The 13,357-nt window shown below is 39.8% G+C and overlaps 1 protein-coding gene across 3 annotated transcripts in view; it reads right to left on the bottom strand.

Annotated features, from left to right (window-relative positions):
- The window catches only part of slc4a8 (solute carrier family 4 member 8), a 33,259-nt gene extending 20,682 nt beyond the window's left edge, over positions 1 to 12,577 (bottom strand). Inside the window, exons 1-2 of one of the 3 annotated variants that reach the window (XM_085160805.1) lie at positions 12,224 to 12,577; positions 37 to 118 (exon numbers count right to left, since the gene is read on the bottom strand). In XM_085160805.1, coding sequence (XP_085016931.1) covers positions 37 to 118; positions 12,224 to 12,268 — 127 coding nt within the window. In that variant the 5' untranslated portion in view covers positions 12,269 to 12,577. The remainder of the gene's footprint in view (positions 1 to 36; positions 119 to 12,223) is intronic. The other 2 variants (XM_085160803.1, XM_085160804.1) reach the window with 2 other exon arrangements.
- Positions 12,578 to 13,357: the final 780 nt, after the last annotated feature.

A 13,357-nucleotide genomic window follows, 5' to 3' on the forward strand; every position in this document is an offset into this window, starting at 1 on the left:
TGGGGGCAACTTTCAACAAATCTGCAAGTTACTCACTTTCCAGTTCTTCCTTCTCATAGTGGATGTTCAGCACAGAGCTGGTTCCTCCCTGATCTACCACCACCTCCTCATCAGGCCTCTGATGGACACAGATATAAAAAAAGACACATGTAAGCATAATGATTCTGCTTTGATTTTTTTTTTTTTTTTGGTGTAATCAATGCTCTTTGTAGCCATATTGATTCGGTGGAAATGTCGATCGTCTTCAGCCTTTAAAGATTAGGCCCTGAAAGAAAGTTTTAAAGGTTATTAAGTCAAGAAGTTTCCTGATAAGGAGAAGCTATTGTCACCGCAAAGGAAGTTTTTCCACAAGAAGCATCAAATTCCTGATAGTTATTCTTAGACTGTCTAGTATGGACACATGCAGGAGGACAGGCAGGCGTGCACACTCAGCAGCACACAGACAGACAGACACACACACACACACACACACACACACACACACACACATAGCAGAGGCAAAAAGAGTATGAGTGCTAGGCTGTACTGTCCTGGGGAAATCAAATCAAATTAACAAAGAGCCATTTCCACTGGTGATGAATCTGTTGGCAGACTGCTGCAGGATGTTGCTGTTCTAAGAAACAGCGCAGTTAGCTCACATGCAGTGTGTTTTTCATGGTGAGTGTATCTGACCTATGATAATAATGGCAGATTGCTCCAAGACATGTTACAAAATGTTTGGAGTAACTCTACTGCTCCATCGTATCTGTTTACAGGATGTTTACAAATATATTACCACAATGAATTTTAAATGAAACAACTCAGATGCAGACTTTCAGATTTAATTCAGTGGGCTGAACAACAAGATTACATAAAAATGTGAGGAACTAAAGCATTTTTACACATAATCCCTTCATTTCATGGGCTCAATAGTAATTGGAAAAATTAAATAACTGAAAATAAAATGTTCATTTCTAATACTTGGTTAAATACCCTCTGCAAGCAAAGGGCCTGAACTCTTGAATTCGTGTAGCTCACCAGATTCTGAGTTTCCCCACTTTTAATGCTCTGCCAGGCCTTTACTGCAGCGGCTTTAGTTGTTGTTTGTTTGTGGGCCTTTGTGTCCGAAGTTTAGTCTTCAACAAGTGAAGTGCATGAGATCAGGTGACTGACTGAGCCATTCAAGATTTTTCCACTTCTTTGCTTTAATAAGCTCCTGGGTTGTTTAGGCTGTATGTTTTGGGTCCTTGTCCATGTGTATTATGAAATACTGCCCAATCAGTTTGACTGCACGTAGCTGAATCTGAGCAGACAGTCTGTTCTGTGTATTTTTCCAAAACTGTGTTGGATTTTTTAGATCTTAGCAAAGTCCAATCTACCCTTTATATTCTTGAGGTTTATGAATGGCTTGCACCTTGCAGTGAACTCTATGTATTTACTTTCATGCAGTCGTCTCTTAATTAGTAGACTAGACAGGAGCCTACCTCCTGGTGAGTGTTGTTCACTTGGTTGGCTGTTGTGAAGGTGAAATGATTCTGCGATCATAAACCACTGTTGTCTTCCATGAACACTAGATCTTTTTGTGTTGCTGAGCTCACCAGTACATTCTTTCTTTCTCAGGGTGTCTCAAACTGTACATTTGGCCACTCTTATTATTGTAGCAATTTATCAGATGGGTTTTTTCCTGTTTTCACAGCTTGTGGATGGCTTGTTTCACTTGCATGGATCACCTCCTTAGGAGCTCATTTGACCCCATGTTGTCTATTTAAACCAAAGTCTTCCAAATGCCAGCACCACACCTCAAATCAACTGCAGGCCTTTTATCTTTTTAATTGATAATGACATAACAAAGGAATTTCCCACACCTGCCCATTAAATAGCCTCTGAGTCAATTGTCCAGCTACTTTTGTTCCCTTTAAAAAGAGGGCGACACATGTTAAGAAGCTGAAAATCCTAAATCCTTCATTCAATTTGAATCTGGATAGCCTTAAATTAAAGCTGACAGTCTACACATCAGGTCTATATCCATTATATAACTATAATTGGGATATGTTTCAGTAAACCGGTAAAAAAACAAACATTTGTAAGTGTCCAAATATATATGGACCCAACTAGTATAGTATGTTGTTAGTTGGAGCTATTACCAGTAAAATACATTGACAGTTGTTGTAGTTTTGCCTCTGTACACCGCCACGTAGATTTTAAATTAAACAATCAAGATGTGATTGAATTGCATACTTTGATTAAAGGGGTTTTCCACAAATGTTTCATTAACAGAATCAGACATTTTTATACATAATCTCCCATTTTCAGAGGCTCAAAATTAATTGAACAAACTAACAGGATTTTAAATGTAAAGATTATTTTATTACTTGGATGAAAATCCTTTGCAGTCAGTGACTATCTGAAGTCTACAACCCATGGATATCACCAAATGCTGTTTCTTTCCTTCATATGCTCTGTCAGATGTTTACAGCTGTTATCTTCAGTTGTTGCTTGTTTGTGGGTTTCAGTAACTGAAAAGCTGCTCTACCTGGCTGAAATCAGGTGACTGATTTTAACCCCTTTTTTTGCCTTGAGAAATTCTGGAGTTGCTTTTGCAATATGGTTTTGGGTATTTCCACTGTGAAGCACTGTTTGATCACTACGGCAGAATTAAGCTGAATGCTTTAGCGAGTACAGCCCTGTACACTTCAGAATTCATGCTGCGACTTGTGACAGTCCCATCTGGCAGCCAGACATTCCCCTGCTATAATATTGCCTTCATCGTGTTTGAAGATCATATGATACGCTTTGGATCATTACCTGTTTTTCTCATTCTTCATATGTTTCTTTTCCCATCATTCTGGTACAAGTTTGTCTCAGATTCATCCAAAGGGTTGTTTTTTTTGTCAGAACTGTGAGTGCTCTTTTAGATATTTTTGGGGTGTGGTTGCCACCACAACCTTTACCTAGATAAGTAGCAGAAAATGGATGGATGGATGCATTTGTCATGAAATAACAAGGGAACAGCTCTCACTTACAAACTTCTTGTTTGTCAGCGGGCCAATTATTTTTAAACCTTTAAAAATAGGGATATATATATATATATAAATATATAATGCTAAACGTTTGTAAACCTCTTGAAATAACGATGAACATCTGCACTTCAATCACATATTGTCCTTGTTAAGTTTGAAGTTATTTAGATCAATTTGGGGTCATCTTCCTATAATTAGGCGATGTTGGGGGTAACAACCTCACAGATGTGGTCACACTCCTCTGTGATGATTTATTATTTCAGTAGTTCAGATAACATAGCTCAGAAATAAAACTTCCACTCACTGTGACGTCTACTTTTGCTGACGTCAATATGCCTGTGACAGTGGGCACTGCACCAGTCTATAAATAAATGTAAATCGATGAAGGGATGCATGATGCCATAAATCCCTACCTGCAGCAAAATACAAACATACATGCAGACACTGATATATATAATCTGCTTTCTACACTATGCATGTTTTTGCCAACTCTGTATGCATTGTGTTTACATACTGGCAATGCTACTGTGATTGCATGTGGGTGGATGCAGAATTCTGTAGAACAAAAAATATAGATTTTTAATCGATAGCTTTAAAAACATCTGATAATCTAATTTATAGCAAAGCTGTTTTGTGAGCATTTGTCTCAACAGGTGTGCATGAGGAATACACAATTGTCATACCATATATTGAATGATGGCTGAGAGTATCTGGATAATCCATTTATTGCATTGCCTTTTAGGGGAAAAACTAAAGGGGAAACGCTGAAGACTTGCAGTGTCTCTGTCAGCAATGTTTTGCTGTGGCTGGGATCGCTGCATAATGACCACAGCAGCAAAAACAGTTGCAATATGTCTTCCCGAAGGGCTTTTGGATTGTAATATTAGCTTGGTCTCCAGCAGAGCCACTGACTCACATTTGTCAGACATACACATAAGAGCAAGAACCTGGACAATGCTACAAAGTATTCACATGAACACAATACATATGGACGATTAGCTCTTTTATTCATCTATTTGAAAATATATCTGAATGATGACTTGCTAAAATACCAGGAACTCCCTCAACTGCAAATTGTTTCAGGGTTTTCTTGCATGTGCGGCCCATTTCAAGTCTCCCAACAGAAATTCAACGGGGTTCCAAACTTTGGCTTTCACTGGGGCAGTCCCTCAATTTATTCTCTTTAGAACCATCCCTGGGTGGATTTGATGGCACGCCTAAAATCATTGCCCTGATGAAAGGACCACTTCAGAGAGATGGCCTTTTGCTTGCACAAAATGTCGAATCTGAACAAAGGAAGAAAAAAAACCCATAGTATATAATTATGACCACAGTTGGATAAATATATCCTGATACATAAAGCCTGTCAGGGCACAAAACATCTATTGCACTCCAGTACCCTGTGTGTATCACTGTGTGTTATGGAGCAAGAGCTTTTTATTTCTCACAGGGTTTAACTGATAAAGCCCCACGCATGTTTTATTGCAAAAACTCAATGGTTTCTGGCTGCACTTATGAAATTTGATTTAAAAACAAGACAGTGCTGTAAGTGTGTCTGTAACTTGAAGTCCCAAAGCAGTATTTAATCTTCCACTTTCTTTAGCCTCTCCATGCTGCTAAAAATGGAACAGCTAAGCATATTAACATAAGATTCTGATAAGGAAAAAGTAATTAACATGCAGTTCAGACAGATGAATGTCTTACTCTATTATAAGCAAAAATTCAAATCCACAACACACTTCGGTTATGTTTTATAACAGCCTCTTTCAAATGAGCTTAAAAGAAACACAATGGGTGGCCTGCCTTCTTGCCTCCTTTCACATCCTCTCTACCATATCAGTGCTTTGGGATTTCTTTTTTCTTCTTCGGTGACTGAGCACTTCACATTCCCAAGCCAATTCTGTTATTTCAAAGATTACGGGTACTTAATTAGGTAGTCATGCTTTGGCCAAAGACTGAATGGGACTCAAGTTGTATGTGGGCTACATGTAGCAGCTAAGTGCATCGAAGTTTCATTTAATTCTACAGATGCTTCTGAGGCAGGACAGCCATACAACAATACATCTGCTGATGAAAATAGGACTAAAACGCTGTCAGCTTATTCACAGGGGGTCACCACTGTGAGCAGCTGTGGTTACTACTTTTTACACCGGATGCACTTCCTGACTCAACCCCAAAGGGATTTGTGTCTCCTCCCAGGATCAAACTGGGGCTCTTTCACTTGTTGAGCAAATGTGTAAACCACTACACTACAGAGCCATGAAAATAACACTTGACTAATAAACTATTTACTCCAGAGTAATGTCTGCTTTTTATCCTTTTGGTTGCTCCCTTAGGTGGTCTCCACAGTGGATTATCTGCCTCTATCCCTAACATCCTCCTCTGTCACACCAACCCACTGCATGTCCTCCTTCACTACACCCATGAGACTTCTATCTGGTCTTCCATATTCAACATCCTTTGTCCAGCGTATCCACTGTAATTTCTCAAAACACGACCAAACCATCTCAGCCTATCCTCTCTCAACCTGAGCTGTCATTGTGTTCACTTCTAATCCTGTTCCTCTTTGTTTTCTTTGAACTAGAGTTAGCTATTTTAGATTTATATATCTTAAAAAATAAAAGTAGATACTGGTGATCTGTTTTTAAAGATTTATGTCTTTATTCCTAATAACTGGACTTATAAACAGAGGCAGAGGCTGCATTGGTTGGTTTGTTGGTTTATTTTATAGTAATGCAACTTTTGCTTCAGAAGACTGCCTGGATCAGTAAAACTGCAGTTTGCATTGGAGCGGTTCGCAGCCGAGTGTGAAGCAGCAGGGATGAGAATCAGCACCTCCAAGTCTGCCATGGTCCTCAGCCGGAAAAGGCTGGAGTGCCCGCTCAGGGTCAGGGACGACTTTCTGCCCTAAGTGGAGGAGTTTATGTATCTCGGGGTCTTGTTAATGAGTGAGGGGAGAGAGGAGCGTGAGTGATGCGGACGCAGCACCAGTTCGTGGTGGTGAAGACAGATGAGCATAAAAGTGAAGCTCTCGAATTGACAGACCATTTACAGGTCCATCTACATCCCTAACCTCACCTGTGGTCATGATATTTGGGTATTGACCGAAAGGACTAGATTGCAGATACAAGCAGTGGAAATGAGCTTCCTCCGAAGAGTGGCTGGCCTCTCCCTTAGGGGAGACCTAACAGATACACAGACTAGGCGCACAGATGATAGGAGGAGAGGAAAAACCTGAGAATAACTAACAAAGAAAACTATGAATACTAAATCAGAATAAAAATCCTGAGCAAAAGGTAATATTCAAATTGAAGACTAGAACAAAGTCAAACAGAAAATATCAAACAGAAACGGAGTCTCCAAAGTGAAAACACTGGATCGTTACAAACAGAAGTACCATATGTACAAAAGAACTGGGAAGCCCACTTTCACTTTACTGGTAGCATCACATAAAAGTTGGGACACACTTTGGGCCATGTTTAGCACTGTGCAGCATTCCTTTTTCCATTAACAAAAAGTCTGTAAACATCTGGGAATGTCTGAAAAGACCAGCTGTTGGGCCAACAATAACTGCTCGACCTAACTTCTTGGGACATGTTGCTGTTCATTGCGTTCTGTTTTATTTACATTTTAAACAGAGTTTTGTTTATGATTTTTTAATTAGGGTTTGCATTTATAAGAGCGAGAAGAACATGTGGAAGATATATCATCTATACAAACCAGCTCTGTGTGCATTCACATGTAGCTGTGATTTTCTCTCACACACAACGCCCCAGTAATCTTTGCATCTGTGCAGGTGTTGGTTGTTTCATGCAGTTTATAGGTTTGGGCTCAGGCTGCAGGCAGTCAGCTCCATTAGTACTGCAGCTTTACTAAACATATAGACACACTCCAAAAGAGGGACGACTCTAAAGGCTCTTTGTCCCAACAGGCCATCAGATCAGATCAGTTAGTTTGTTTCCATTTACACACACACACACACACACACACACACACACACACACACACACACACACATAGACTGAGACATCTAAACTCTAAAACAATAACTACAACTACAGACTGAGTGAAGCTGCATTATACAGAGGAAAAGATGCAACATGAAAGAAATAAAAGGTCGCCACTGTGGGCGAGATCAGATTACACAACCATGTATCTGTTCCATGATTATGATGTTCTTTCTCCTCAGTCTATGCTTGTGACTCGCAGCCCGCAGTCATCTAGGTCACAGTTGACTAACAGCACTTCCTTAATGGCAAATTCATGCAAGTGTGTGTTTTTTTAACAAGTTAATGGTTCCCTGTCATTCACAACTCACCTCTCCTGTGTCACGTTACATGCTTCAGCTAATTAAAGGCTCACATGGAACTCAAAGTTTTGTTTGTTCCCTCTGTGGGAGCACATCTGTGACCCTCAAAGCACGCACGTGTGCGTAATTTTCCACTGACAGAGCAAGTCATTTGTGAATTCTGCCTGTTTTTATATCCTGGCAACCGGACCTCTTTCTTTACTCTTTTCCTCAAGCTCAACATCTGCCACCGTACTGAGGTGGGATTATGGCTCAATAATTTTCCCAACAGATTAGCACGACTGTACCACAGGATCAGTTCACTGCCAAAATGGCTGCCTGTCCTTGAGGTTCTGTCCTTTACCAGCATCTCGGCGGTAACAGTCGACCCTCACCGAAGCTGCTTTGTGACTAAAAAGACGTGATAGTGTTAATTGAAATATCATGTGAATTCAAAGCTGGAAAAGATCAGAACTTGCACTGCACTGTATTTTTATAAATAAACTCTAGCTATGTTTTGCTTTCTTGGGACATCAGAGGTATTTGTCCTCCAGATTTTCCCAAAGTAATGCGACTTTTTTAAAGGATGGTCTTTTTAACTTTACTGAAGCTTTTTGTTGATGTGCAGTGAAGAGACAGTAATGTTAAGAAGCAAAATTGTGCATAGAAAAAAGACAGCGCCTTTTCCGGGAATTAATCTGATGTTTTATGCCCTTTGAATTTTTTAAATATTAAAAGGGTATGAAATAATATTTTTGTTCACCTGGTTAATGACAAACTGTTATAATGCAAACAAATGATTCTATTTATTACACTTAGCCAATTTCAAAGATCCACATGCTGATGACTTTAAACACCTCAGTCTTGTGTCTCAGTATGAAAATGAAATGTGTGTTTGATACCTCTGAAAACGCCCAGCAGACTGTCCCAGAAACATGCCAGATTCCCAGAGCAGGGTTGAATGTCCTACTTAGACTGCTGATAAAACCTACCTGTGATGCAGGATGTCATCTTTAAGATAAGTATTGTTTGACAAGGTGTCCTCGAAAAGCATCAAAGAGGATAAAAGACAAAACAACATATTGAACTGCTTATCGTCCCAAACAAGTAGAGCAGCAATGATTTGAATCCCCGTGTCCTAGCTGAGCGGGGCAATCGATGCTTGGCACTAAAATGCTCTCTGAGTGGAGCCAGAGCTCGCTGGTTACTGTAAAGACTTTGAGATCTTGATGGAGAGCTTTGAAAACCCAAGAAGCAGGAAAATGATGCGCATATGAGCAAAAAATTGTTGCAAAAATAAGCCTGAACTTTCAAGTCTTTTGAGATTTCATTCCTGACTTGACCAACCATAACATTGATTTCGCGCTCTGTAACAAAACAGTTTTTCAGCAAATCTTTTCAGACAAAATTTCCCTTCTCCTCCTTAACTGTGTTTCTCTGGCGTCTCCTATTTTTATCTTCAAACTCCAACAACACCCCACCTCCCTTTTCAATGCTGACCCCTCTGCGCTATTCCCCACACACAAGCACTCTGAATTGACAGCAGGGATATACACCCTGACTCAGACAACTGGGTCTGTCACTTCCAGACTGAGCTTTGTTTCTGAGAGCCTGGATTGGCACTTGGCGCCATAGCCCCAGGTTATTTAAACGTGTCCATAGCACGGTGACATTACAGATCTGGTGCAGACACATGTGACAGCGCTTCACTAAGAGAAGGGGATGAACATGAATGGTGGAGAGGAAGAGGTAATGGTGAAAGAGTGAAAGAAGAAAAGAGATAGCTGGGGGAGGTAGGATGAGAGGGACGGCTGTTTTGACTGTATCAGCCCACGAGTAGCATGACTCATACACACCTTATTCAATGCCACATGTTGAATTCAGCCTCCCTATAGCTCTGTCTCTCTAATTGTTTTCCTTCTAGAAAGATTACTGCCAGCTCAAATGGCTGTGTGGGCAAAAGACTGTAATATATACTGTAATTAAAAATTACACCTTCTACAATATAGTACACAATAAGGTTAAATAATCAAAAGCAAACACTAAAGTGGGCTGAGCACTGAGTTTTGGGTTTTTAACTAATTCTCAGTCATCTGGCCCAAAAATTGAAAATAAATAAATAAATAAATACTAGTGCCAAAGCCCAGGGGACCAAATGATTCCCAAAGACTCTTCTACACCATTTCCTAATTTTTGAAGAGTTTTTCACATATCTGTCATTATACATGCTCTTTCAAACTAAATGGCTGCCAATAATTGGACGTGCTGGTCATGCCTCATTACTATAATAATGTATTGAGCGCCTTAAAAAAATGAGAGTTTTAGTACAGTTTTGATCACAGTCACTAAACGGATTCTATACCACAAGACTAATTAAAATGAAACTTTGGGGCCGATGCCAAATAGTTGCCGTAAAGGGACTAAACTGGGAACTGTGACAGTTTTGTGCTTGATGGGCTTAAAATGCAGACAAATGCACGATGTGGAGTGCACTAAATTATTAACTGTAACTGAAAATCACTTATAGTAGCAGGCCCGGGAGTGATACTGTGAACATTTGAAAATGAATACCTGTTTAGTTGGTTTAGTTAGAGATCTGGAAGTCATTGCAGTTCGTTTCGACTGTGTCTGTAGGCTTGTTTTTGCTGGTTTTATTTGGACTTATTGATTTACATTTCTGTTAGATAAATGGAAGTAGTGAGGGAAAATTAAGTTGTCTCAATCAATACAATACTTTCCTTTATTGCAGATACTGCATACGCAGTGCATGAATGGCACTAAAAAAATTACACTGTGCCTACTAAAATGAAGCACTCAAGTTTGTAACAGTGAAACTAAACTTTATCAGTGGTTAAACTAAGGGTGTCAAAAATACAGCCCATGGACCAAAACCACCCTGCCAAAAGATTTAATCCAGTCCTCAAAGGGCTTTGCAAAGATGAAGGTCTGAGTCATTGTCAGCTTTACAATCTTTTGTTGAAAAAGACAATTAGAAGCTTTTGACCAACATCCCGGTGACAGTTAACCCGAGTATGTTATGTTAAGTATGTTAACAGTTAACCCCATGATGCATTTCACTGATTTGGGACCTTAGAGTTCTTTGCAATGGCAGCACACTGGCTGAATGTGGAAATTTTGTTTCACAAGTTTCACAAACGTGTTGCTCTTTGTTCTATGCAAAGGTTGCGCTAGTTGTGAGATCAAATTTGGCTGCATGGGGCGAATGGCCTAAAAAGTCAATTTATGCAATCAGTAAAGAGTATCTGTTAACATTTACACAATAATTATTTCCCTAGCGTGACATTACCTCGCCTGTTTAGTACTTGGAGAAAGACATATATATAAAACTGACAATTTGCTTGATACAACAACATCTGTTTGTCCAGTCCTATATCCACATTCTTCCATGGTTGCACTTCAGCTTCAACTGATTTGTACTTTTTCCAGTATATGTAGTTACTTTGTATCTAAACCAAATATTTTAAAAAATATTAACAAACCTCTAAAATATATATATATATATATAATGCAGTATCATAGATTAAACGTGGAAGCTGACATTATTCGCCTTTTATGCCAAGGAAGCATTAATAATTATTAATTATTACATTAATTATTATTATTATTAATTTACTAATTAACCCTTCATCAACGTATCTTTGAATCATGCAGATATATCTATGTGAAACTGTTCTATTCCCTGCCTTACTGCTGTTATCCATTTTTACATTTTGCATTTTCCTAAAAGAAATTACCTCTCTTTTCCCACCACCTGAGCCCCATCAGCAGCACCGTGTGAGAAATCAACAGGTTGCAGGTGGTATGAAACGCGAAGGTCCACAACACATCACAGACATGGTGGAGAGACAATTATACAGATTTTAACACAAGCTTACATAACGCTAATATTTGAAGAGCTTCTGGCCATTTCCTCTCCCTTTCTGAAAGCTGGCTAATCATGTCAGAGACTTCCCAGCTCACCTCTGGTCTTACTCCATCTGTCTCTGGCCCAGACAGGATGCTATGAATCAAAAGGGTGACATGACTGTTAGGGCAGGCTGCATCAAGTCTATTAAGGTGCCCAACTGCATGCCAGGGTGGTTATAATCAGTCTGTTCAAATGTTAATGATTGTCAGTTGAATGAAGCCTGGTGTGTTCACTGGCTTTCTTATCTACACTGCTAACGAGATTCTGTTAGAGGACATGACACATGCACATCAGCAGGACACTGGATCAAGACAATTTCCCCTTCAAACCACAGCTTTCCCACAAGCTGTCCCCCTTCTGCCTGTATGGAAACAGACCCTCGGCTCTTTATAGAACACCATGTGAGAATGGCGTCAAGGTCATTTGAGGGTAACTAAGCAGAAATAACACGCCGTTTAACTAAAAGTCAGCAGAAAATCCACCACACTCTCTTCTTTTTATTCTGCCTCGTGCACACACGTCGTTCGGACCAGCAGTTTTTAATGAGCGCTGTGTTGGGCCGGGGGAAAATATCTAATCAATAATCTGCTGCACTCTCACAGCACCATGTCCATGGCATTTCCAGAACGCAATCATTCATGTATTCTTGTGCGTTAGTCCCAGGAGCTACGACCCCTCTGCGCATTTCAATGCTCTCCGGAGTCAGTGCACGTGTTCGCAACTCAGAACAACATCAACAACATCCCCCGATTACAGCATCATCCTGTAGGGCAGGAAACACACCTTAACATCATACAAAATGTTTTACTGATGACTCTTAACCATTAAAATGTTTAGGTAGAATAACGAAATAAAAAGAATATTATAAACCTTCCAGAGTGCTCTCAATCTTTGAGTTTGAGAGAATCTCGAGGCATGGGACTACAGTTGTCCGAGGTTGTGTGCATCCTGCTCAGTGCCAGCCCACAGTGTCAAAGCAATGCAGCACACAGTAAAAGACCACTTTACCTGGTAGCACAGTATACTCTCGGGGTTGTTGACTTGCGCGCTCATGGTCTCCTGGTTATCCTGCTTTACCTTCACGGAGTGTAAAGTGAGACTTTCACTGAGCCGCTTTGCGTTGTTTCCGGACGTTTTGAGTGAACAGTCAGGAATAGGCTACATCAGCTCCTTTTGTTTCTGCGGTCATATTAAATGTTTACATCTATCTCAAAGGACTAAAGCGAAGAAAATTGTTATTTTGCTCCTGTGTTGAGATGATTTCCCAGTCGCGCTTCGAGCTCCCCTCCCTCCTGCTGTAGCTGTGTGAAAGCAGGATGCAGAGAGCATCACTGCAGCCTCATCCAATCAGAGCGCAGAGGTAAGCAACGAGCTGCGACGCATTGCTGCTACCAACACGTTGAAGCCAAGACTATTATGAGTCTACAGAGCTTCTTTACAGTGTTCTTTACAGCAGTTTCCGGTTGTGCGACTACTGTGTACAGCAAAAGGTTCAATTCCGTCCTTCTGCACACACCTAAAGCGACTGAATAATCTTAATATGACAAATAACTCAACCTACACAATAATTTATACTAACAGTATTTATCTTGTTTAAAGTTCATTGGTGCTTCTCCTGTTTATTGTGCGTATGTTAGCTTTCTGTCTGTGAAAAGCGTTTAATTAATAAACTTTATTTACTTACTGTAGCGCAGATCCCACCAAACTAAATGTGAAGCTGATATGTTTTAATGGGACAACGACGCACATCTTATTAATGCTAGTAAGTGGTCTGAAATACTAAAATCCACAAAAAAACAAAACAAAACAAAAAACATACAGGTATAAAGTCTGGCATATCACGTGAAGGCTGCTGTATCATATATGCATACATGTACGTACCATTTACGAAAATATAACATGCATATATGCAAAAAAGTCGTTCACTCATATGTTCCTCTTTTTCAATTACAAAGCTGTTAAAAACGGTCAACTGTCATTTCAGATGCCTTTTATCCTGTCTAGAAATCATATTTGGGTAAAGCTTCATCTTTACCAGTTCAATTAATTTTAAGAGTCTGATATTTGTAGGAAAAGGCGTAAAAATTTCCAACCTATAACAATGAAATTCATGCAGTAGAATAAATGTTTTCATGTAGTCCA

Source organism: Neolamprologus multifasciatus, chromosome 5 (assembly GCF_963576455.1).
Source record: "Neolamprologus multifasciatus chromosome 5, fNeoMul1.2, whole genome shotgun sequence".
NCBI classification, from domain to species: domain Eukaryota; kingdom Metazoa; phylum Chordata; class Actinopteri; order Cichliformes; family Cichlidae; genus Neolamprologus; species Neolamprologus multifasciatus.